Source organism: Prionailurus bengalensis, chromosome D1, assembly GCF_016509475.1.
Source record: "Prionailurus bengalensis isolate Pbe53 chromosome D1, Fcat_Pben_1.1_paternal_pri, whole genome shotgun sequence".
In the NCBI taxonomy this organism is placed as follows: domain Eukaryota; kingdom Metazoa; phylum Chordata; class Mammalia; order Carnivora; family Felidae; genus Prionailurus; species Prionailurus bengalensis.
In genome coordinates, this window is record NC_057346.1 from 26,928,493 (window position 1) to 26,953,903 (window position 25,411).

The following is a 25,411-nucleotide window of genomic DNA, read 5'->3' on the forward strand; positions in this document are numbered from 1 at the left end:
CGAGTCCCTCAGATTTGCAGGAATCCCAAGGGTTCGCTCTAAAGGAACGTACAGTCTTACCTTATTAGAAGTGATGGGCATGCAGAAAATGAAGAGAAGGAAGTAGAAGGGCCCTCATGGCTTCTCTCATTTCACAGTTGAAACATGCCCACAAGGTCACATGCCAATCAGTGCAGAGCCAAAGTCTGTGGTATGTGCAATAGGTTCTTTTTTTTTTTTCTGGGACAAACGGTAAAGTGGTTCTTCTAAAATAAGATTATCTTGCCTTTGTTACCTACTGTGAAATTGGGTACTTCCGTCTGGGGGTATTCTGTCTTATCACTCCTTAACTGCAGGCTGTTAGTATGAAACCACTGTAGAGAAGCCTAGGTGTCCAGAGGACGGGACAAGAGACAGAATTCACAGATACTTATTTCTGTATTCTTGAAATGGATGGGGCATTACTTGGGAGTCTTCAATAGTTCCATGGCCAAGTTAGCCTAACTATCTCTGATCAAACTTCAGATACTGAAGTCAGTGGCTCTGATTAGAGTAGCAACCTCCATCAATAAAACATTTTTAGGGGCGCCTGGGTGGTTCTGTCAGTTGGGCATCATGATCTTGAGGTCTGTGGGTTTGAGCCCTACGTTGGGCTCTGTGCTGACAGCTCAGAGCCTGGAGCCTGCTTTGGATTCTGTATCTCCCTCTCTCTGCCCCTCCCCCTCTCATGCTCTCTCAAAAATAAATATTAAAAAAAAGAAACATCTTTAATATGTGCCCTATATGTATAATTATTTGAAAATTATATATATATATACACACACACACACACACATATATATGTATATGTATATAATAAACAGAGACTTGGAAAGTATAAAAAAGATGAAATTACTTTTTTGAATGTTAACCAATAGAGCCTTTTTGGGTCCGGTAAAATATTACTAGCTTTAGTGCAAGCAAAGTGATTGCTTTCATTCTGTCGCAACCAATTCCAGAGCTGATTCAGGTTTCCTTAGTTTTTATTGGACGTCGTTTTCTGTCTCAGGATATCACCTTGTATTTAGTTGTGTCTTTTTTTTTTTTAATTTATGTATTTTTGAGAGACAGAGGCAGAGCATGAGCAGGGGAGGGGGAGAGAGAGAGGGAGACACAGAATCTGAAGCAGGCTCCAGGCTCTGAGCTGTTTGTTAGCACAGAGCCTGACGCGGGGCTCGAACCCACGAACTGTGAGACCATGACCTGAGCTGAAGTTGGATGTTCAACCGACTGAGCCACCCGGGCACCGCTTGGTTGTGTCTTTGTAAGCTCCTCCTGACCATGACTGTTTCTCTGACTTCCCTTGTTTTTGATGATTTTGGCAGTTCTGGGGACTGCTGGTCAGGTATTTTGTAGGATGCCCCTCTATTGGGATGTGTCTGATGTTTGTCTCCTAAGACCCTGGGGTTTTGTGTTACTCGGGAGGAAGACTACAGTGCCATGCTCATCACACCATACCAAGTCACTGTGACTTAATCTCTGTTGCTGGCATTGCTCACCTGGCTGAGGTGGGGTCTGGCAGTGTCTGTCCTGGGAAGATATTCTCACCAAGTCCTCCTCCCTCCTCCACACTGAAGGAGTGGAGTGTTATGCTATGCTCTTCCATATTTTATTATTTTTAAATTGTGTTTGAAGGCTTAGAGCAATTAAAAGTCTGGCCCAAGATCTATTTGTTTCATTACTTAATGGCTTAGCAAAGCCGAGGTTTTGATTGTAGTGATGGTTTGATGGGTATATTTAAACTTGTACACTGTTAGTATGTGTGGTTGACTGTGTATCAATTACACCGCAAAGTTGTTAAACAAACAAAAGGCTGGGAGGGGGGCGCCTGGGTGGCTCAGTCCGTTAAGCGTCCGACTTCGGCTCAGGTCATGATCTCTCGGTCTGTGGGTTCGAGCCCCGCGTCAGGCTCTGTGCTGACAGCTCAGAGCCTGGAGCCTGCTTCCGATTCTGTGTCGCCCTCTCTCTCTGCCCCTCCCCCATTCATGCTCTGTTTCTCTCTGTCTCTCAAAAATAAATAAATGTAAAAAAAATAGAAATTAAAAAAAGAGCTGGGAGGGACACCTTGCACAAACAGGTTGGATGAGAGAAGTGGGTTATTGGCTCTGCCTGTTCCAGCACAATCCTATCAGTCAATTCTGTTTCTGAGTTTAAGTACACAAACAGGGCTTTTAGGGGAGACATCACTTTCAACAGCAAAATAACCTAGTAATGGACACCATTCCACACATTTGTTTTCCAATTTCTCCATTGCATAAGCTTCTTCGGAAAAAACAAATCAGGGGGTGCCTGGGTGTCTCAGTTGGGCGTCCAGCTTTGGCCCAGGTCATGATCTCATAGTTTGTGGGTTCAAGCCCCACATCAGGCTCTGTGCTGAGAGCTTGGAGCCTGGAGCCTGCTTAAGATCTTGTGTCTCCCACTCTCTGCCTATCCTGTGCTCGCGCTTTGTCTCTCTGTCTCAAAAATAAACATTTAAAAAATTGAAAGAGAGAGAGAGGGAGGGAGGGAGGAAAGGAGGAAGAAGAAGCAAATCAGGGGCTCCTGACTGGCTCAGTCGGAAGAGCTTGTACGGGCTTGGTCTCGGGGTCGTGGGTTCAAGCTCCACGTTGGGCCAAGGGCTTACTTAAAAAAAAGAAAAAGCAAATTATAACAGGTGTTTTTAGCTTAAAAAAAAACTTAACAAACAGTGCAACATCTTTTAAGTTCAACAACTTTTTAAATACTTTGTCGCAATATGAATCTGCATGAAACAAAATGTTTTCTTGGTCACTTCCAATCTTATTTTAAAATATTGCAAAGATTCTACCATATTTTAAGTGTTCCTGATTTTTATCAAAATAACCACACTGAAGACATTTCATAACATATTGTACATTTAAGTTTTCCACGTGGGCTAGCACCAGAACTTTATCTGGAAATATTTCCTTATTCTACCAAAGCAGCCAATCTGATGACATTACGTTTTCTGAAATTTTTCACAATACGTTCTTTTCCATAAAATAAGATAAAATGTAAGAGCCAGCTATAATGTTACAAGTGGGAATTTGAAGCCAACTTGGCTGGCTCTTCCTAATTTGGCTACCTACTAGGTAGGGGCTCAAACTCATGACCCCAAGATCAAGAGTCACATGCTCTTTTGACTGAGCCAGCCAGGTGCCCCATAAATAGTTTATTATTTTAAACTATTGAAAACATATCTTTTATTTTATTTTATTTTATATATTTTATTTTTATTTTATTTATTTATTTATTTTATTAATTAATTAATTTATTTATTTATATATTTTATTTTATTTTATATATTTTATTTTAAAATAAAATAGTTTATTATTTTAAACTATTGAAAACATATCTTTTCCAGTACACAGGGCTTGCTAAAGGTACAGTACTTGGTCTTGATGATTTATAAGGTTTTTGTTTTTTTTGTTTTTTTTGTTTTTTAAAATAGGCTGTATGCCCAATGTGGGGCCCAATGCAGGGCTCAAACTCCTGACCCTGAGATCAAGAGTTGGACACTTAATCAACTGAGCCACCCAGGCACCCCAATGATTTAGAATTTTTTAACCAACTTCTTGATCAGATGATAATTATTGTAACCTGATATTGTGGCCATTGAAGGCTTGTACTAGGAGTAGAAATGTCATTATGGGGGCACCTGGATGGCTCAGTAGTTAAACATCCACTTTGGCTCAAGTCATGATCTCACGGATCAGGAGTTTGAGCCCCTCATTGGGGCTGTCAGCACAGAGCCTGCTTTGGATCCTCTGTCTCCCTCTCTCCCTGCCCCTCCCCTGCTTACACACACACACACACACACTCTCTCTCTCTCTCTCTCTCAAAAATAAACATTTAAAAAAGGGGGGAGGGTTCCTGGGTGGCTCAGCTGGTTGAGCAGCCAACTTTGAGGTTATGATCTTGTGGTTCATGGGTTTGAGTTCCTCATCAGGCTCTGTGCTGACAGCTCAGAGCCTAGAGCCTGCTTTGGGTTCTGGTCTCCCTTTCTCTCTGCCCCTCTCCTGCTTGTGCTATGTCTCTTTCTCAAAAAATGAATAAACATTAAAAAATTAAAAAAAAACAAAGCTTTGAAGCAAACCTGAGTTTGAATTCCAACTCTATACTCAAATAAATAAATAAATAAATGTCATTGTGGACATTTTCTTGTTCTGTGCTTGAAGTACTGGTATTATCTACTTAATTGCAGTGAAGATAATATTTTGCAACAATCTTGTAAAACCACACAGACGTATATTACGTTATTTGATTAAAACTTAAGTTCTTTTAACTAGGCACATGAGCACTGAACTTAGAATGTAAGCAAATGAGTCAGGGTACTTGGACTTTTTTTTTTTTTTTAAGTTTATTTACTTATTTGGAAAGAGAGAGAGATTGAGAGAGGAAGAGGGGCAGAGAGGGAGACAGAAAATCCCACTAATAGTGCAGAGCCCCATGTGGGACTCAGGCTCACAAACCACGAGATCATGGCCTGATCTGAAGTCAGATGCTTAACTGACTGAGGCAACCAGGCGCTCCAGGGTACTCTGATTATTTAGAAAGCCTACGTAGGCCCCATGTAGCACTGTGGGACTGGGAGTAGGCTGAGGCATACACATATCAGATGGAAAAAGGGGTGACATTGGATGTGTGGGTGATAGGGTTAGGGGAGGGGAAGTCTCACAAAAGGAAGTGCTCAGTGCTGCTGTCTAGACAGAGCATCAAATAAGTAGTAGCTTGGGGTAAATAAAATGCCTTTTGGGGATGCCTGGTGGCTCAGTCAGCTCAGGTCACGATCTCGTGGTTCAAGAGTTTGAGCCCTGCGTTGAGCTCTGGGCTGACAGCTCAGAGCCTGGAGCCTGCTTCAGATTCTGTGTCTCTGTCTCCCTCTCTGCCCCTCCCCTGCTCATGCTCTCTCTCTCTCTCTAAAAAATAAACGTTAAGAAAATTAAATTCTTCCTAGAAAGGCTCTGAGAGCACCTCCGGACTACCAGCTCAGCACCTGCAGTTGCCTAGTTCACAGACACGAGGGTACCTTTTGAGCAGCGCTCCTATATCTGGAAGATTTCCATATTAAGGGTCCTGCCTACCCAAGGCAGGAAACAGAACTCGACTTCTCAACTGGCTTGTAGGTAGGGCACAGACCTAACTCAGGATTGCCAATGAGATGAACTCACAGGAGACTCATTCAGGAGGGAACAAAGAAAGGACACAGGTCAGTCTCTGGCTAGAGTAACAGTAGAGGCAGGCAGCTTTGAGGAACAGGGTCAGTCTCACAGGGATGCGCTGGACAGGAGCAGCAGGGACTTCTTGAGCAGCCCTGTACTGTGGCTGGCCGTGTTCCTGGCTGTGTTTCCTCCCCTCTTGCCTCTCTGGCCCTCCTAAAGATTCTATGAACTTCCTAAGAATCTTTTAATAATTTCTTTTTAACTTCTTCCCCCCTCAAATTAACTAGAGAATTCTGTTATTTGTAAACTGGCATGTTAATAAAAACTCCATTAAAATCAAAGTCACTGAACTCTAATGAGAAAACTGTACCTGTGACCTTCATTTAACAAAGGAGCTAGGAAAAAAAAAGTGACATGAGAGCAAGGACTCTCAGTGTGGGGAAAAAAAAACAGATACAAGATAAAGTTCTGTCAATTCCCTGTGGTCCTTAATTTGAATCGGAAACATCAATATAAATTTTTTGGGTATTTTATTTCTTTAAAAAATTCCTAGCTTTGTCCACCAAACGTCCCAGAAGCAATGATCAACTAAGTAGTAATAAACATCCCTGGTACCCAGGAGATTGTCTTGAAATGCCATCTCTCACTAAAAAAGACACAGGATGTCCTCAAGAAATGGCTGGTTGCATGTCTGGGCAGGGAATAAATGTATAAGAAGAACCTGGAACATCTTACCAGAAAGCAAATCAATGATCAAAGATGATTAGAACTGGACCAAAAGTAAGAGCCAATTAGAAGAGGCTCCCACCTGTCAAAGAGGGGACAATTTCAGCATCACTAAGCATAAAAATGACAAGGAACCAAAACATAGCAAATATGTTTAAAAATCCAAGAATTCATAATAATACAAAAACAAGCAAACACGCTCCAATTGGTTCTTTTGGAAGATGTTAGAGATTTAACTATTTTGAAACTGGTAAAAAAGGGAAAGACTCAGGCCTTTACCCTTCTTTTCCAATACAAACATTACCAGTGGTTGACGATATAGATGGGAAATTTTGCTTTATAGAGATATTTCAGCCAGTAAATAAACAAGGAATGATAAACTGAAAAGTTACTGTTCACATTTCCTGAATTTAGAACCTAAGCATGAAGCTGGAAATAGAAGAGATGGCCAGACAGTGCCTCATATTGAAGAAGACACCACCACATGTGAAGTTACCTTCCCTCCCCTCCACAAAAAATCACACTTAAAGAAAAAGAAGACAATGTTTAGGGTTGCCTGACTGGCTCATTCAATAGAGCATTCGACTCTTGACTCTTGATTTTGAGGTCGTGAGTTCAAGCCCTAAGTTGGGTGTGGAGCCTACCTAACGAAAGAAAAAAAAAAAAATCAAACTCTTATCTGATTAAGCCTCTAGCTACTACAATTCCCAGAATATACAAAGGGCAAGGGAACTCACTAACTAGACAACACTTTGAGACGACAATCAGCAAAATCCCGGGTGTGGGAAGTCTGCAGAACAAATGATATGATTTCTTCAGTAAACAAATTGTAAAGGGAGAAAACAACAAGTGGGAAGCTCTAGATTAAGGGACCTAAAAGACATTTAAAACAAAAGAGACGGGGTGCCTGGTGGCTTAGTAGGTTACGTGACTCTTGATTTCGGCTCAGGTCATGATCTCGAGGTTCATGGGATTGAGCCCTGAGTTGAGCTCTATGCTGACAGTGCGGAGCCTGCTTGGGATTCTCTGTCTCCCTCTCCCTCTGTCCCCGCCCTCCCCCCCCCCCCCCCGCCCACCACTCCTACACATGCGCACTCTCTCTCCCTCTCTCACTCAAAATAAATAAATAAACTTAAAAAAATAAATAAAAGAGACAAGGAACAGGCCAACGCTAAACTGAAGTGTGTAGTGATTCAGGCCTGGATGATAAAGCCATAGAAAGAAAAATCAGAAAATAGTCACCTCAGATGTTAACATTGTGGCCGCTCCTAGTGGGGGGTTGGGGCACAGGGGTTATTTCTGGGACAGGCACACAGAGGGCCCGGGGGCGGGCTGGTGTTGACAGGTTCCGGTTCCTCTCACGGGTGGCGATGACTAGGGTGTTGCTGTAGAATAATCCAGTAAACTGTGTACTTGTTTTATGCTGTTTGAGTGCTAACAGAAAACCAGAAACATTTACTTACATTTTCACTTATTCATTTAGGTTTTAAATATTTTAACAAACACTTTTTGTGACGTGAAGAAATCAACAGACACTGCTCCTTGCCTTCAGGAGTTTGTGTTCTGAGAGGGCAGTGATGTAGCGCCCGGGATCCTGCACTGTAATCACAGCAGATCGGATCAGAGAGGAGCGAAGCGGAAGAAGGCAGGGCTTCAGGAGGTGGTTGGGGTGCGGTCCAGGGAGGAGATGAGAGATGATGGTGGCTTGGAAGAAGGACACAGCACTGGAAAAGAGGAATAGATAGATTTCAAATATACTTTGGAGGTAGAACTGTCCAAGACCTTGAGAACAGGGGGCAAACCCAGCTGGAGTGGACTGTACCAGACGGGATTTGTTTGTTCCTTGTTGTTTGTGAGTAGGATAAGGGAAAAGAAGTCAGTGAAGTCTTTTGAACTGTTTTGACCAAGTGGATGATGAAGCCACTTGCTAAGATGGCTGGATCCATAGTAACCTGAGATGGGACTCATGGTATTCAAGCCTGGTGGAGGTGCCTGGCTCAGTCAGTAGAGCATGTGACTCCTGATCTCAGGGTCATGAGTTCAAGCCCCATGCTGGGCCTAGAGCTCACCTACAAAAATAAAATAAAACCTGCTGTCCCGCTAGGAAAGAAGGGTTCCTAGAGCATCACTGCTGGTCTTATGGAGCTAAGAAATGCCTTGCACACAGAGGCACTCAGTGCTATTCTCTGAATGCAATACACCTGAAGTGCATTTAATGTAATTCCAGATCAAGAGGAAGTAACGTGGGCCAAGACCCTTCTCTACGATCAATCACTGTGTCAGGTCAACTTCCTGAGTGCTGAATGTGACAGAGGAGCAAATTAACTATACATCATTACATTAAACCCATTTGGTTTCCTTCTCATAAAATTAGGATATATAAGCTACTTTTATTTCTACACTATAAATGGAGAAACACAAGAGCAGAAGCCTGAGCAGGGGATGATATACTGATATTCTCATCAGCTTCATGGGCTGTCCTCACTTGTTTCTTGCAACATTTTTTTCTTTTTTAAAAGTTTATTTATTTGTTTTGAGAGGGAGAGAGTGAGTGAGCAGGGGAGGGGAGAGACAGAGAGAGGGAAAGAGAGAATCCCAAGCAGACTTCATGCTGTCTGTGCAGAGCCTGACATGGGGCTCAGTCTCATGAACCATGAGATCAAGAGTCAGATGCTTAACCAGCTGAGCCACCCAGGCGCCCCTCTTGCAACAACATTAAACAGCTCTTATGTGGATCAGTACAATCAAATGCCCTGTAACGTAAGCTCTGATTGAGGAGCGTACCAATTTCTGGGAGCACTGAGGAAGAGAGATTAATATGCCTGGAGAAAGTTCCACTGAGTGATATTTTAGCTTAATTTGGATTTCTGCAGGACAAGGGGAAAAGGTGGGGCAGGGTGAAGTAATCAGGCATGGAGAAGGCTGAATCACCTTGGGGCTACCAAACAACTCATATTTATACCTTGCATTTTTACCTTGACAGGGAAGTGGTAGAGCAGCAGCAGCACAAAAGCAAAAGTGGGGCTACGTGCCAGCACCATAAACCCCTTTGTTCGAGAAGGTGTGGATACATTCACAGATGTATCCATCTGTATCCGTAAGTCGTTCACTCTGCTCCACCCCTTCATTCCAATCCTCCCCCACACCCCACACCTCTTGTCAGACTTCTCCTGGCAGAAGTGAGACGAGCCTGCTGGCCTGGCACAATCTGCTTCAGCTGGGTTTGCCACCCATCCCCCTGTTCTCGCCATCTTGGACAGTGACAGAGCTCTGGGATTTTAAACCGGGGCTGGGTCTACCCAAAGTGACCCCCCTCTCTCCCATGTTATCATCAGCTGAAGCCTGTTTTATGGCCTGTAGTCAGGTCCATACTTGTACAAGCTCTGCATGGCTCTGGCCCCAAGGGCATTGGGCTAATTGGGGAGGCCTTTGGAGGGGGTCCCAGTGACACAGCCCTGGCTTCCCCAGCAGACAGAGTCCTGGGGTCAGGGTGAGAAAGGCTTATCCTCAGATGGCTGACAGCTTTGGAGTGGGGGTGTTTGGAGCAAGCAGGGGACGATGGAGGCTGCATGAGTCGGTCTTTGCCACAAAGAAATGACACGGGCCTCACACTGAAGTGTGGGTTTGAGTCTGGGTTTACCCCTTAAGAGTGTGAGAACCTGGCTACATCCTTTAGGCTACATGCCCATGGCTTTCTTCAGTTACAATTTAGGAATAAAAGTACTTATCTCACATAATACAATTTTTATGAGGATTAAACCAAATCGGTTTAATGTAAATGGGCCTGACACAGTGATCGTAGAGAAGGGTCTCCGTCTGAATCCTTTCCTCTTAATCTGGAATCACAGTAAATGCCCTGCATACGTATTGCGTCCAATAGCACTAAGTGCCTTCTGTGTGCAAGGCATTTATTAGCTCTGTGGGATAAGAGATGATGCTCTAGGAACCTAGAAGACGATAGGAGACACTCCTTTTTCAGCAGAACAGCATGTTTTAGTGCCACGAGCCCTATCTCGTTGTTGTTACCTTGGATCTGGCTTACTTTCAATCACCCACACTAACTGAAGGGTATCATGTCATTGGTAATGGTAGTGCCTACAATGTACTGTCAGTGACTTTGTCCTGCTGTGCAGAAAATTATTTTTGATAGCTTCTCTTTAGCTTTGGAATGCTTTCTATAGGCAATGGCAGACTTATTTTCCTTTATTAAATTGACACGAATTATTTTGCTAGTGTTCTATGCTCTGAGGACTCAAAGTTGAGTGAGGCACTGGCAGAAATGCAAAAAAAAAAAAAAAAAAAAAAAAATAGGTGACAAATCCCATGATAAAGGTACAAGCAGATCTAGTTCTGGTTTAGAGGGAAAGAAGATCTCATGGAGGAGGTAGTATATCAGGATGGGCTAGGTTTGCCGCAATGTTGAATGACCGTGAACTCTCAGTGGCTTCACGTCCCGGAAGCTGACTTCTCACTCACGCTCCATAGCCAGTGCTCATCGCATCTGCAAGAGTCTCCGCCCACTGCAGCCCCTTAGGATCGCAGGGTGATGGAGGTTTTGTCTGTACAAGTACCTCACTGGGGAAGAGGGCTGGGGAGTGCGTATTCCTTCCTTAGGCCCCTACCTGGAAGTGGTGTTTATTGTTTACCATTTCCTTGTCCACAGCTAGCCACATGACCACACCTAACTTCGGAGTGGAAGCAGTGCAATCCTCGCCTGTGCCCAGAAGGCAGAACGCTAAAAGCCCTCAGTGAATAACGACAACACACTCATGACTACCGTGGGAGACAGTCCCAATGTGCAGAGACGAGTGTGAAGGAGGAGGGCTTGTCAGTGCACACGGGCCTTTAGGAAAGGTGCACATGTCGGAAAGTCTGGTTTCAGGGACAGGGTCCAAACAGGAATGCTGGGAAGCAAGCTTGCAAAGGAAGACAGGTCACACTGTGACAGCCATGCTAAGGAGGCTGGAGTTGATCCAGGAGACACTGAGCGTTCTACAGAAGCTGTGGCTTCGGAAGAGTAACTTGAGGGGCTCCTGGGTGGCTCAGTCAGTTAAGCGTCCAACTCTAGATTTTGGCTCAGGTCATGATCTCACGGTTCATGGGTTCAAGTGCTGCACTGGGCTCTGTGCTGGCAATGTGGAGCCTGCTTGGGACTCTCTCTTTCTCTCTCTCTCTCTGCCTCTCCCCAGCTCTCTCTCTCTCTCTCTTAAAATAAATAAATTACACTTAAAAAAGGAAGAGTAACTTACAGGAGGGATCAGAGGATGGCAAACTGGAGACAGGAGATCCATTTGCTCTTATGTAAATCCAGGAAAAGGGTGATAAAGGTTTGCTTTCAAGGGGTCTTCTAAAGGGGGAGGAAAGAAAAGAGCTATACATATAAGCAACTTGAGAGAAAGACTTGACCGGATTTGGAACTAATTAGATACAAGGTATAAGAGGGTGGACAGTGAAAGATAAGTCCAAGATTTTGAGCCTAGGAGACCACTGTTACAGCTAGAGAAAGAATGGAAGATGGTCAAGTCTGGAAAGGAAGTTTGGGGCTTGTTGTTTGCAAAGTGGGAATTTTTATTTTACTTTTGTTTCCCAGCACCTATAACAGTACTTAGCATATAATATGTGCTCAATAATATTTGTTGATTATGTAATACCAGTAGAGCACAAATGGAGAAGTTCCCAAGCAATTATTACTGTTTAAAGTCTTTTTTTAAAAGTTTATTCATTTATTATTCCAGAGAGAGAGAGAGAGAGAGAGAGAGAGAGAGAGAACAAGCAGGGGAGGGGCAAAGAGAGGGGGCGGGGGAGACACAGAATGCAAAGCAGGCTGCAGGCTCTGGGCTATCAGCACAGAGGCGGATGTAGGGCTCTGAACTCTCTGTGAGATCATGACCTGAGCTGAAGTCAGATGCTTAACGGACTGAGGTGCCCAGGCGCCCACTCCCCCACCCCCCGCCCAGCAATTATTAATGCAGAATTGGGACTCCTTCGTGATGTCAGTAAGAGGAAGGCAGATTTACCTATTTGAAGCCATAAGATGAGATGAGTCGTCAAGAAAGTGTAGAGAAAAAAGGGGGGAGGCTGAAGAGATTACTTTGGGAACCTTGACATTTAGAGGCCAGAAAGTAGGACCAGAGTCCAGGGAAGGTGAACATTTGAGGATGGAATCAATCAGTACTGGCTGCTGCAAACAGGTGCAGGATGCTGGGGACAGGTAAGATGGCGTTTGGTGGAGCAGCTAGACTCTTTGGTCACCCACCCAGGGAAAGGTGGACACGAACGACAGCAAGGGCCACCTAGCAGTGGGGGACAGGTAGCAACAAGCCACGGGGCAGGAGGGCAGTGGCTGGAGGGGAGGCTGGGTCAAGGGGCGGTTCCGGTGTTTGTCTGGTTTGGAAGGGTTATAATTGAGACCTGGTCATTTAGCAAGGTGGAGAGGGATTGAAGACGCAAGAGGGAGGGAAAGAAACCATGGGTGGCATCCAGGAGGCGGATGGAAGGGTCATCCCCCAGCGCAAAGGGCCACCTCTAGGAGAGGGAGAGAGCGGGGTGGACTCACTTTTATTGCTGTTAGGTACTCACCGAGGGCCCAGTAAGCGCGGGGCACAGTTAATGCTCATGGCCACCACCGCGCAGGTCTCCGGGTCTTACTTGTCCCTCACCTCCCCGCCCGTGGCCTTGTGTTTCCCTTCGCCCCGAGGGGAGGAGGCAGGCCCGGAGGGGAGGAGGCAGAGCGGGGCTCTGCGCGGGGCGGGAACCGGCGAGGGGGCGGCGGGGCCTGGGAAAGGTGCGCCGGCGAGGCGGACGGACGGCGGGGCGGGCCCCGGGGAGGCCACACCCTGAAACTACCTGCCTGGGACAGGAAGAGTGAGGGCGAGAGCGACCGCCGGCGGCCAGCACGCGGGGTTGCTACCGGAACTCGGCACTCCCCGCGCCCCCCGTGTCCCCCGCGCTCCTAGCGCCCCGGTGCGCCCCTGTGCGCCCCGCGCCCTTCGCGCCCCTAGCGCCCCGACGGCTATGGGAGCCAGCCGCCCGCGGGGACCACGCCTCTGAGACCCGCGACCGACCGCTGGTACCATGAAGAGCAATCGGGCACGCAAGGGCGGAGGGGGTTCCAAGGACCTCGGCGCAGGACTCAAGTACAGCTCGCGGCCTCAGGTTGGCGAGGGGCGCGGCGGGCATTGCGGGCATCGTCGGGGCCCGGGAAGCCACCAGTGTGGCCGGGAGCGGGGCGACGGGAGCGGGCGCCGAGGGCCCGGGCGCTTTGTCTTGGCAAAGGGAACCGCTCCATTGCCCATTTGTGGCCCGGGCGCTGGCCGGCCCGACAGGTGGAATTTCCTGTTTGGCGGGTGCCTGGCGGACCTTTGGTACCAGCCCTGCCGCGCGCCAGCCGGCCCAGGTGGAGGCGGCAACCCTCGGGTCCTTGGAGACTCCGAGTCTCTCCTCCAGCCTTCCTGCCCACTCGGTCCTTTCCCTGACCCGAGAAAAGGGCTACATCTCGGTCCCTCCATTAACTCTGCACTCTTAGTGCACATCTGGAAAGGACCATGGGCAGAGGCCCGGAGTGTGGTGATTTGGGCTGAGTAAGGATGGTTTCCAGGGCGCCTTGGGGTCATAGCCATCCTTGGTCGCTGCGGGAGTTCGTTGTTTTCCTTCCTGGTCAGAGGGCATTTTGCGACCTTTGCAGAGGGCTACTGGGAGACCAGAGCTCTGAGTGCCGTAGAGCCTGGTGTTCAGGACCCCAGGGTTGGACTTGTCTGGCCTTCTCTAAGAGGGTATGAAGCCCTTTGGGAAGGTGATTTTGTGAGAAGGGATGTAAGAACATGTGTCTTGAGCCTTTTGGAAGATGCCCAAGCAGGAAGCTCTTGTTTGGCAGACAAAATCGCCAGAGACCTTAAACCTTGATGTAAGAGTTGGGGATGGGTTGGTGCTTTATTGATGGACACACCTAGTGGCAGCGCCCAGGCAGGACTAGCAACCAGACCTCTGCCTTTGTCCAGCTGGGACCCTGGGTTTCCCTGAAATGCCAGAGAAGCCCAGGTCATGGCTGGCGCTGGGTGGGTGCTGGGGGGGGGGGTGCGTTTTGTGAGGGAGCTTTCTCTGCAGGTGAGGGGTGGCTCTGCATGGCCCGCACTCTTTCTACTCTCCTGGTCCTGTAACATCTGCTGCCCCAGGTTGCACCATTGCTTCACATAGGCCAGATTTTGTAGCTCTCTGAAAATCAGTTCCTTTTCTCTAAGCAGCATCTTGACTTAAGACCAGATTCTGGGGCTGCTGTGGCTAGCTGGACCACAGAAAGCAGCTGGGCTTGGACACTCTTGTTTTCTCCATTTTTCACTTCCTACGTGGAAGGAAGCATGGATAGGGCAGCCAGCCTGGAGCCCCGGGCCTGTGTTCCTGCGGAGGCTCCCTGCTCGAGGCGGGTTCCCCAGATGTAAGCCTTCTGTTTTCCTTTCTGTAACTGCCATGTTTACGAATCCTTGATAATTACGAATTGTTGATAATTGCCCGTTGGGGCTCTAGACTCCTGCCTCCTCAGCAGAGGGCCTGCTGTTTGGTATTTGTTATTTCAGGGCTGGCTTGTTTTTTTTTCCCCCCCTCAACTTCCCTTTGTGGGATTCCGCAGTCTTCCTCTGTGCTGCCTCTCTGCCCACACCCCCTCCCCTACCGGGGGCTGGGCCTGGGGCCCATCCCCACATTCCTGTCAGCCGGCTTTCTCTTGTCCCATGCAAGCCCTTCCTCATTTTCTCATCTTCTGTGAAGCTCACACATTCTCTATTCCATTGGGTTCTTCCTTCCACCTCTGATTCTGTGACTTTTCTTCCTGCGGGTCACCCTCTCTGTCTTTTCTCCCGCTGAGCTCCATTGAACCACCTCTGTACCTAGTCCCGGGCTGGGCACTAGGAGGGATGGAAGGTTCTCAAAGACAAAATAAGATATGATTGTTTCCCTAAGGAAATTACAGTCTTGAAAGCCATGCTAAGAGAGTTGTGCAAAAGTCAGATGTGGTGCAGTGTGCCCTGAAGAAAGTAGCTTGCTGTGCCCAAAGCTCATTTCTGTTTCTCCAGGAAGTCATTGAATATTCCTTCCCATTCCATGCCTTAGCAGAAAGCTCACTCTCTGGATCACCCTGCAGTGTTTGCAGTCAGGGTCTGCAGACTCTGCCTTGACCTGTTCCCTGACCAGGAGGTGCAGCTTCTGCCCCAGGATTTGCCTGGCTGGGTCATGCTGAGCCCCACCTGGGGACTATTGTTTCCGAGTTCCATATTCTGGCATTCCCATTCCTGCACGGATGGAGAAGGGTTGGTCTTAAAATTCTTGTATGTGACTGCATCCTTCCCAAGACTGATGACTCTGGCCCCTGCCCTACCCAACCCTGTTCCCAGTAGGAAGTGGCCACCTCAGTGTTCCCTACTGTCTCCAGGGTCCTGATGTGCACATGGTGTTTGGGGATTGTGTGAGCCCTCCCTCCATGAGAGCAGGTGTACAGATGCCAATTATTATGGCCACCAGTGAGAACTGGGAAGCCCACCTCACTGAGTGTCTGGGCCCTTGTTGTGAGTGTCTGGGCCCTTGAGTGTCTGGGCCCTATTTGATGGAGCTATAAAAGTGCTTTGAGCTCCATTGGTTCCTTCTCAAGTCAAGATTGCCCTGGGTAGGAGTCAGTATCCCCCAGGCATATGGAGACCAGGATTGGGAAATCAGGTGTGGGGGCTATTCAGAGTCATCTCTTTGGTAACTGGTCAAACATTCACTCATCCATGTAACAAATATTTATTACATACTTACCTACTGAGCATGTGCCAGGTACTGGACAATGACACTTGAGAGAGATCCTAGTCCTATAGCCCCTGCCTTCAAGGAATACCCAGTATAGTGTGGAATATGGCGGGGGGGGGGGTTAAGTTCTGTGTGTATGATAAGTACTAGATTCCAGAGAAACCCAGGGTGGGCACCTAGGAAACAGCTAATCCGGGCTTGAAGTGTCAGGGTAGGGGAATTGGGACCTGAGGCCATCTGTGAGTTCTGGAGTGTCCACCATGGAGCTAAGACCTGGTGTCTCTGCTTTTCTGGTGGGTGATCTCAGATGTTACCTAATCTGAGCCTCAGTTTCTGTGGCTATAAAATGGGGATGACATATGTGTTACAGGTTTGTTGCAAGAATTAACAGGGATACTTTACATGAAAGCCCTTTGTAAGTTGCAGCCTGGTGTACAGATCACACAGTTTTGATTTCTTTCTTTTTTTTATTTAGTATTTTATTTTATTTTATTTTTTAAATTTACATCCACGTTAGTTAGCACATAGTGCAACAATGATTTAAGGAGTAGATTCCTTAATGCCCCTTACCCATTTAGCCCATCCCCCTCCCACAACCCCTCCAGCCACCCTCAGTTTGTTCTCCATATTTATGAGTCTCTTATGTTTTGTTCCCCCTCCCTATTTTTATATTATTTTTGCTTCCCTTCCCTTGTGTTCATCTGTTCTCTGTCTAAAGTGCTCATATGAGTGAAGTCATATGATATTTGTCTTTCTCTGACTAATTTCACTTAGCATAATACCCTCCAGTTCCATCCACGTAGTTGCAAATGGCAAGATTTCATTCTTTTTGATTGCCGAGTAATACTCCATTGTGTGTGTGTGTGTGTGTGTGTGTGTGTATGTATATATATATATATATATATATATATATATATACCAAATCTTCTTTTTTTTATTTTTTTTTCAACTTTTTTTAATTTTTATTTTTGGAACAGAGAGAGACAGAGCATGAACGGGGGAGGGGCAGAGAGAGAGGGAGACACAGAATCGGAAACAGGCTCCAGGCTCTGAGCCATCAGCCCAGAGCCTGACGCGGGGCTCGAACTCATGGACCTCGAGATCGTGACCTGGCTGAAGTCAGACGCTTAGCCGACTGCACCACCCAGGCGCCCCTAAATCTTCTTTATCCATTCATCCATCAATGGACATTTGGGCTCTTTCCATACTTGGGCTATTGTTGGTAGTACTGCTATAAACATGGGGGTGCATGTGTCCCTTCAAAACAGCACACCTGTATCCCTTGGATAAATGCCTAGTAGTGCAATTGCTGGGTCGTAGGGTAGTTCTATTTTTAGTTTTTTGAGGACCCTCCATACTGTTTTCTAGAGTGGCTGCACCAGCTTGCATTCCCACCAACAATGCAAAAGAGATCTCTTTCTCTGCATCCTCACCAACATCTGTTGTTGCCTGAGTTGTTAATGTTAGCCATTCTGACAGGTGTGAGGTGGTATCTCATTGTGATTTTCATTTGTATTTCCCTGATGATGAGTGATGTGGAGCATTTTCTCATGTGTTGGTTGGCCATCTGGATGTCTTCTTTGGAGAAGTGTCTATTCATGGGCCTGTCACGCTGTACCTGGGCCTCCCTGACCTGGGCCTGTCACGCTGTACCCTGGGGGGTGTGGCTGCCTGCCCTGTGGCTGGTGGCTGGTGGCCACTGTGATGCTGGAGTTCCCCTGGTGTCACTTCCTTCTTGGGCTTCTGGTTCTGACCAGATGGTTGGCTCATGTCTCTCCTAAGAGAGAGAGTCTGTTCTTAGAAGAAGACAGTGTGACAGAGCCACTGGGCCCAGGGCCCAAAGATGTTGCTTCTGACATTGTGCATATGCTACTGGAGTGTTGAGATCATTGCTAGCATTTGTTGATCATATACCGTGTATTATACCTCTCAGTGTTATTATTACCCTTTTATAGGTGAGGAAAATGAAGCACAGAGAGGCTAAGCAACTTGCCCAAGGTCACAGAGTGAAACAGTAGTGGGACTGGAATTTGAAGCCAGGTAGTCTGGCTCTGCTCTATTCTCTTTGGGCCTCCAGAGTGTAGGATGGCTGTCAGTCCAGTGTGCTCAAGGTGGGATGGATTACTAAGGGTGAGAAGGAGTTTGGTTTGGATAAGAAACTGGGTTTTGCGGGGCGCCTGGGTGGCGCAGTCGGTTAAGCGTCCGACTTCAGCCAGGTCACGATCTCGCGGTCCGTGAGTTCGAGCCCCGCGTCAGGCTCTGGGCTGATGGCTCAGAGCCCGGAGCCTGTTTCTGATTCTGTGTCTCCCTCTCTCTCTGTCCCTCCCCCGTTCATGCTCTGTCTCTCTCTGTCCCAAAAATAAATAAACGTTGAAAAAAAAAAATTAAAAAAAAAAAAAAAAAAAAAAGAAACTGGGTTTTGCTTGTTAGGATGTTTCTGAGGTGCTGGGGACTTACCAAAATTATAATGGCTGATTAGTAGACAGGAATGGGAACTTCTGGGCTTCTCCAAGAACTTTCACTCTGGCTGGCAGTGGTGAGAAGGTACTTGGGGTTTGTTCAGAAACGTATTTGGGGTTTGTTCAGAGTTCATGGATAGTAATTGCCTCTTTTTCTTTGTAAGAAGTTTTCTAGACACAGGTGTCTACTAAAATTGCTGACTTGGAATCTCATATTTTCTGAGTTTGCTTATTCTGTCCAGGCTTGGCAACAAAATCTTTAGAATTCTTGTGATAGGTGGCAAACTGGTCAAAATCTTGCATCCCTGGTGTCTCTGAGATAGTGAGGATCGTGAAAAGGTAAAGAATATGATCACAACTGTTTATACCCTCACTAAATATGTGTATTTCAATTCAGTATCTTTCTCTATCCACACAGCAACTCTGTGAATAAAACCGCCCAGTTTAAAGCTGAGAATACTGAGGCTCAAAAGGTATGCATAATGACCCAAAGCCAATTAGAGATAGAACAAGGGTTCAAACCTAGATCTATGTGACTTCAAAGCCTACATCTTAACCGCCAAGCCATTATACAGTTGTATTCCAAAGATGACGGTCATTGATGCATATCCCCAGCAAAGTACTGGAACACATCATTAACCAGAGTGGTGAGCACCAGGCGCCGACACAGATCCACGGAAACCTCTCACACCAAACTCGTCTGGTTTCCCCTTTTGATGAGGTTACTCATCTGGTAGACCAGGAGACTGGCTGGAGATGTGATTTCAACAAGGCTTTGAACAAAATGTAGCTTTATTTATTATACACATGATTAAAAATCATAAAGGCAATTTTAAAATGAAAAAAGGAAAGATTCACCTACCTAAGCCCACAAATAGGGTTGTTTACATTCTTCACGCTTTTTTCTACGCCTTACCTTACGCATATGTTTTATCTAGTTCCTTGTGCACACACAGTTTGTGTCCTGGGGAATTGCTGTATCAGCCTTTTATCTGCTTGGCGTGGCGGAGGCCTGGGGGCTGGTGGGCAGTGGGGTCCCAGTAGGTTGGTTGACTGTGCCTAAGAGGGTCCATGCATGGATCCATGTCACTGTGCAGGGGCCTGGGGTCTCTTCCTAACTCCCTCCTCGGTTCTGTGCCATTTCTTGTTTACTAACAACTCTGTTGAGGTCTTGGAGCATTTGCTTATCAGTTTTGTAAATGACACTCTTCTGGGAGGGGAAGGCCGATACCTTGAATGACTTAATTCTGAGTCAGAAGGAGCTGGACAGCCAACGTGATGGGGTGGCAGGAACAGAATTATGTTGATCTGTGTTAGGAGTTAAGTGCTGTGCTTAGTGACCACCCTAACAGTGGAAACAAAAACCACCTCCCTCCCGCAGTTGAGACGTGAGGAGAGTGAGAAGGAAGAAGCAGGGCACCAAAATAAATCCAATATTTTGAGTCAGTGGCAAGCTCAGTAAAACCCAGGCATGTTCTGTGGTTCCCTAAAATGTACAGTAAATTCCTCCTTCATATTTTTGTTTGGTTATACCTTTTAAAATTATTATTTAAAAAGCTAATATATGCATATTTCAAGAATTAAAAAATGAGGGAAAGTACCCTAGAGAGGCATTTTAATAATTTGGTATTGCCTATGCATCTTTCTAAAAAAAAAAAAAGTTGCTTTTTTTCTAAATACAAAAGTTGCTTTTTTTTCTAAGTTGCTCTTCTAAATACAAGGAAGGTGTTTTTTTTGTTTTGTTTTGTTTTAAATCAAGCAATAGCAAAATATGCAAAGTAGAAAGTGAAATTCCTCTGAAATTCTTTCCTCTGGGTTTTATAACTCCTCTGAATAGTTTGGCTTATATTCTCTCACAGTCTTTGATGCATAGACTAATATTTATGTGGATGTTAATATATGTGACATGTATTTTCCCCAGAATAGAATCATAATGTAATTCCAATTCTGTAGCTAAAGCCATGGTTGTAATCAGTTAATGCATCAAAATTTATTAACCCATGCTGGGATTGTGGAACAAGACAGCCCCATTTCTCCATCCTTAAGGAGCAGTTGGTTGACCTTGAGACAAGGCTGGGACTGGGGGGTGCACAGGGTGCTGGCGAACCCTTGGGACTGAGTTTAGTCACCTGACTAAAACCCACGGGGAGAACCCCTCCTTGGGAATCTCTCAGGGAGACACCTGAGTTGAGTTTAGAGGGATGGAAAGTACATATGAACTTTTTTACTTTTTTTTTTTTTCATTTAACATTGCATATTAGAGTTTTTTCATGATACTTCCTACTCTTTGAAAACCCGTTTTTGATTGCTGCATAAGCTTTCATCAAGTGGATGTATCATCATGTGTTTATTATTATTTGTATGTGCAAATTGAATGCATTAACGGAAATAGAGCTGTCAGGATAAGGTATGTCATTGACGAATAGCCCCTGTGGAGACCACACTGGTCTGCATTTGGAGTATGGTGTTGAATTCTGGGCACCGTGTCTTAATGGGGATATTGCTGTGAGGTTGAATGAGATAGCCAGAGGTTTAGAAAACACATTGTTTGAATAATTGAGTGGAACACGTTTCCCCAGATTAGGAGCAGATTCCAAGAGCACCATTGCTGATTGCCGATTTGGATTATTTCTAGTATTTTCGAGTATTTGGGGAGCTGCCCCCAGCTGGAGAAATTAGGCCGGCTCTATTGCAATGCTAACGTGTAGGGGTTATTGTGATGCTGAGGTTGGCACTAAAGGAAAGTGCTATTCTGCCCCTGAAATGATGGCCCTGCGAAGATGGGAGGCAGGATGACATCTACAATTTGGCCCAGCTCTAGGAATGTGATTCCAAGGACACTGTCTCCCAAGTTTTCACCTCTTTCCTGTTCTTCTGCTTATGCCACTGGGATTCTGGTTCCTGAATGTGGACTTGGGTCTCCAAGTGCCTTACCATCAGGCTGTGCTTTCCCATTTGCTTATCCAGGCCTTTCATCCACACTGACCCTTAGGTTTATGGCTCTGTTACCATGCCTGAGCAGAGGCTTTGGGATCTAGTCAGCTCCAGGAAGCAGGTGGACTTGGGCTTTTCCACTCACTCCTGCGGGTCCTCGCAAGGTGAATGGAGAAGCAGTCAAACAGACTGTTGTGCCTGCGTGCCGTGGAATACTACTCAGCAGTAATAAGCACATGCTCTCGGTGCATGCAGTGACTCAAATGATTCTCCAGGGAATCTTAATGAGTGAAAGAAGCCAGCAGTCTTAAAAGATTATGTCCTGGATGATTCATTTATATAACATTTTTGAAAGGACAATTTTAGAATGGGGATAGATCAGTTGGGGAGGGGGCAGGGAGGAGGTGGGCACGGTTACAAAAGGGCAGAGGGAGGGATCTTTGTGTGGGAAACAGAACCGGCCATTATGTTGACTGTGCAGGTGGATATAGGTCCCTACGCTGGTGATCAGTTATGTGGAACGTAATACGCACATGAACGAGTACAAGTGAAATGAGAAACCTAGGTCAGTTGTAGTATTATACCGGAGTTTCACAAGATGTTACCGTTGGGGGACACCGAGCAAAGCGTACGTACAAGGGATCTCTCCACGTTACTTCTTACAACTGCACGTGAACATAGTTATTTCCATAAAAAAATGCGGTCAATGAAAAAGCACCAGCCTGTGAAATCAGCCTGTGAAATCGGCTTTTTCCTCTTGTTTAGTTCCGGGTGTAATCTCTGCTTGTGCTGCTGCTGGCAGATGTGTCTGCTCCCTGAATCCCGTGACAGTGGTGGGGGCCAGAAAAGGATCTCAGGAGAATAAGGATGGGGCCCAGGCAGATTCGGGAGGATCAAAGAGCCAGGGGAGGAGTGGGGGCTGCTGTTGGTGTTCTCTCCCACGGTGTGATCTGGAAGCAGAGATGGAATTCTCAGGTTGGAATCACAAAAGTGTTGAGTCCTGGGGGGGAACATGTACTTGAAAACTAGGAGAGGAAGAGCCTGGGAGAGTCCAAACTTAGGTGGGGCTGCCTGTAGCAGGTGGCCAGGCCAGGGCTGACACCAGAGTGCTTGGTGAGGGAGGGGTGAGGAGGTGCGGGGGTGCTGTCAGCAAAATCCTGGGATGTGGACTGAGCGCATTCTCTCCCCTTCCAGGGGTGGATGGAGGTACCTTGGGATACAAATCTGGAAACTTTCCTGAGCCCTGGCACCTGGGAGATTAGCCCAGCTTGCCCTGGGTAGGCTACCCAAGTGTGGCTATGGAAAGAGAAGTCCCTCAGTCAGCCAACCCACCAATCAAGTGCTACCTCTGGGCAGCGTCATAGAGGGGGCTGGGGAGAGAAGCAGTATGAAGAAGAAACTGGGCTACCCTGACTCCCTAAGACTGCCTGTTCTGCTTAGCGTGGCAGTGGGGTATCATTGATGCCAAGTGGGTGGTGCAGGTCATAAGGAGGTGCTGTGGATTAAGGTGGTTTATGAAAGTTTCCTGGAGGGGCATAGCCTTGAGCTGCATTTTCAAGGGCAGGTGAGTTTGGTAGGTGGTAAAGGAGAGCTGAGCCATTCTGAGTGGGCAGGATACGAGCAGCTTCCTGGCTCCTTACAGATTTGGAGGCTTCCTGGCTGGGGGCAAGGTCAAAGTGGGGGGAGTCAGCACCCCTAGACCAGCATTGTAGGGGTAGGAATCCATATGCAATGTTGGTCAAGTCTTCTTGCCTCTCAGGCCCTAGACACACGTTGTGTCACAGGTAGAGTTTTGTAGAGTGTTCTTTAAGGCAGTTACTCTCTGAACTTCGGTGTGCACATCTGTACCTCTGTGGGAGAAGGGGTGATCGCTGACCCCCTGAGAAGCAGCAGAGGGTCCTGAGAACACTGGCTTTGGAGTCTGGAATTGTGCCTGCCACTTTATAGCTGTCTAGGTTTTTGGGTGACCCTCCTTTATGCATTTCCTCATCTGGAAATTAAACTTAGTTGTAGGCATTAGAGATAACCTATATTAAAAATGCACAAAGATGCACAAAAATCATGAATATGTTTGTGGTGGCCTCCCTTGTCCCTCCCTGAGCTGTGAGGCATGGAGGCGATGGGGGTGAGAGCCCTGGGAACTGTCAGGTCATCCCCAGAGCCTCTGCAGGCTTTGGCCCCTTTCTGACAGCCGCCCAGGGAGACCCTGTGGTTTGGAAACCTGTCACAGTCCTTGAGGACAGTGTTTCAAGGAGTATTCTGGACACCCCCTGGGTCCTGAGGCTACTTCAGCCAGTCCATTTATTGTTTTATTATTTTGAGGCTCTGCAAAAAATTGCATTTGAAATGGATTTTAACATTTAAAAAAATGTTTTGGAAACGACCAGAAACATGGAATACAGATGAGGCCTAGAATGTAAGTAGATGGCAGACTCCATGGCTTTGGTAGGTGAGTTGCCTCTGGGCTGTGAGCAGGTGCAGAGGTCCCTGGGAGGGGTTTCTTCTGTCCCCCTGGTCAAGAGCAGTAGGCCTTCCTAGTGCTGTTAGAGGAGAGTGCCAAGAGGGCAGAGCACCTGGGTTACCTTTGAGGCTGCACGGTAGACTTGTACTGTCCAGGGTTTTTTGATTCATTTTAATGTTTGAACTTGAACTCAGCTGTTCCACCATCCCAGAGGGAGGAATGGGCCTTGGTCGCTTTAGGCAGGTGAATGGATGGTGGGTGGAGAAATGAAAATCGTAGGTAGGCCTCTGTCATTAGCAGGAATCAGCTAATTATGTTTTACGACACCTCTACTTAGAAGGCTGTAAGGGGTTATTAACCCACTTTCTAGAGGGGAAAACTGAGGCACAGTGAGAAACATTTGCTCCAGTGGTTCAGGGTTCTCAGGCCTGATCACCAACCTAGGTGATACCCACCCCATGCCCTGAGAAAGGAAAGAAGGGATTTTTATCTGGTGGTCCTGCCCCCAGTCTGTTTTCTGGGCCCTCACGGGATCTTGTAGCAGATGTGTGTGCTCCCAGGCCCACAGCCGTTGGGGCAGGGCCCAGGCATTGCAGGGAGTCGGGAAGGGGACACAGCATGAAACCTGCAGTAGCCAGATACTGGCTGTTACAGACCTACTGAGTTTCTGTGCTGACAGAGCGCCCACGGTGGCTGAGTCAGCCCCCTGGGGACTTTCCTTTCTGCTCTGACCAGGTGTGCCAAGTTGCGATTTACTTCCTCCAGTACAAATTGTTGGCTGTGGGTCAGCTTTCTGCTCCCCTAGATGGCTTGGGGGTCACAGATCCACAGGTAGCTCCGGACCCACTTTAGGGCTCCGAAGCCTCACCCATTTCCCAGCAGCTGCTTCTGGTGGGGCAGCTGAAGACAGGGACAGAGTCAAAGGGCAAGGGTGAGAGGGTTGGGCACCAAAAAGGAAGAAGGGTTTAGGGAGTCCACCGCCAGCTGACTAGGCCTCGGCTGGGAGTGTGTGTCCCCGAGGAGCTCTGGTGGCAGTCTCGGGGACTTTGGGGCGATGCTTGTACCCTAATCGTGGGAGGGTCCCAGGGCAAGAAGCAAAGTGCAGCCCCATATGGCAGGTTCCTTGCATCCATGTGGTTGCTTAAAATAGGGCGGGTGGAACTCGAACCTAGCTGGTTCCTCTCACAGCAATGGGAAGTGGGTGAGCCAGGCAGGTGGCCTCTGGGAAATGGTAGGTGGTGGTTCTCCAACCGTCAGGTTCCTAAGAATAACCTGGGGGTCTTGTTAAACTTCCAGATCTCAGGGCCCTGCCCCTGATGTACACTATCAGAATCTCCAAGGGGAGAGGCTTGGGAATCTAGATGCTGAGCAAGCCCTGTGTTTGTTTTATTTTATTCTTTTATAATTTTTCGTGACCTGACAAGTCTGGGAAATATTGGGGTGGTATGATCATGGGAACTGTAACTCCTTGTGGGTTTCTTGAGACTCCCGCTTCTGCAAGATCAATTGCCCCAGGTTGGTGAGTGGGTGGAGGATTCCAATGTGGGCTTTCTTTCCCTTCTCGTTGTCCCTTTAGTCATCTTGTGATGAACAAATCAGGTGTCCTCTCTGTGCTGGCCACTGTGAAGTCCTTGCCCCCGGAGCCTGTACATGGGCTGGCTGCTCTCTGTCCACAGCTGCTGAGTTTGGAGAGAGCCCATCTAAGTAGAGACCCTTCTCCTGTGTCACCTCTGGCATCTCAATTCTGTGCACATCTGTGCTCAGCATCACCCAGGATGACAAGTACAGTTCTAGTGTTTGGAAGTCATTCCTTGCTCTGTCGTCTGAAGTGGCTTTGAGCCATGCTGTATTCCTGGGGACCCTGGCCAGGATCTAAC

General features: G+C 47.0%; 1 protein-coding gene and 1 long non-coding RNA gene across 2 annotated transcripts in view; one reads left to right on the forward strand and one right to left on the reverse strand.

The window, feature by feature from the left end:
- Window positions 1-7,362: 7,362 nt before the first annotated feature.
- On the reverse strand, window positions 7,363-12,712 carry LOC122483153. Its single transcript, XR_006297317.1, has 2 exons — window positions 12,483-12,712; window positions 7,363-7,627 (listed from the first exon to the last, which is right to left on the reverse strand). It is a non-coding gene; the product is annotated as an uncharacterized LOC122483153 (long non-coding RNA).
- Window positions 12,713-12,859: 147 nt separating this feature from the next.
- Window positions 12,860-25,411, forward strand: part of ST14 (ST14 transmembrane serine protease matriptase) — a 45,184-nt gene continuing 32,632 nt past the window's right edge. The window contains exon 1 of the mRNA XM_043579829.1: window positions 12,860-13,058. Within this exon, the coding sequence (XP_043435764.1) occupies window positions 12,978-13,058 (81 nt within the window). The 5' untranslated portion in view covers window positions 12,860-12,977. The remainder of the gene's footprint in view (window positions 13,059-25,411) is intronic.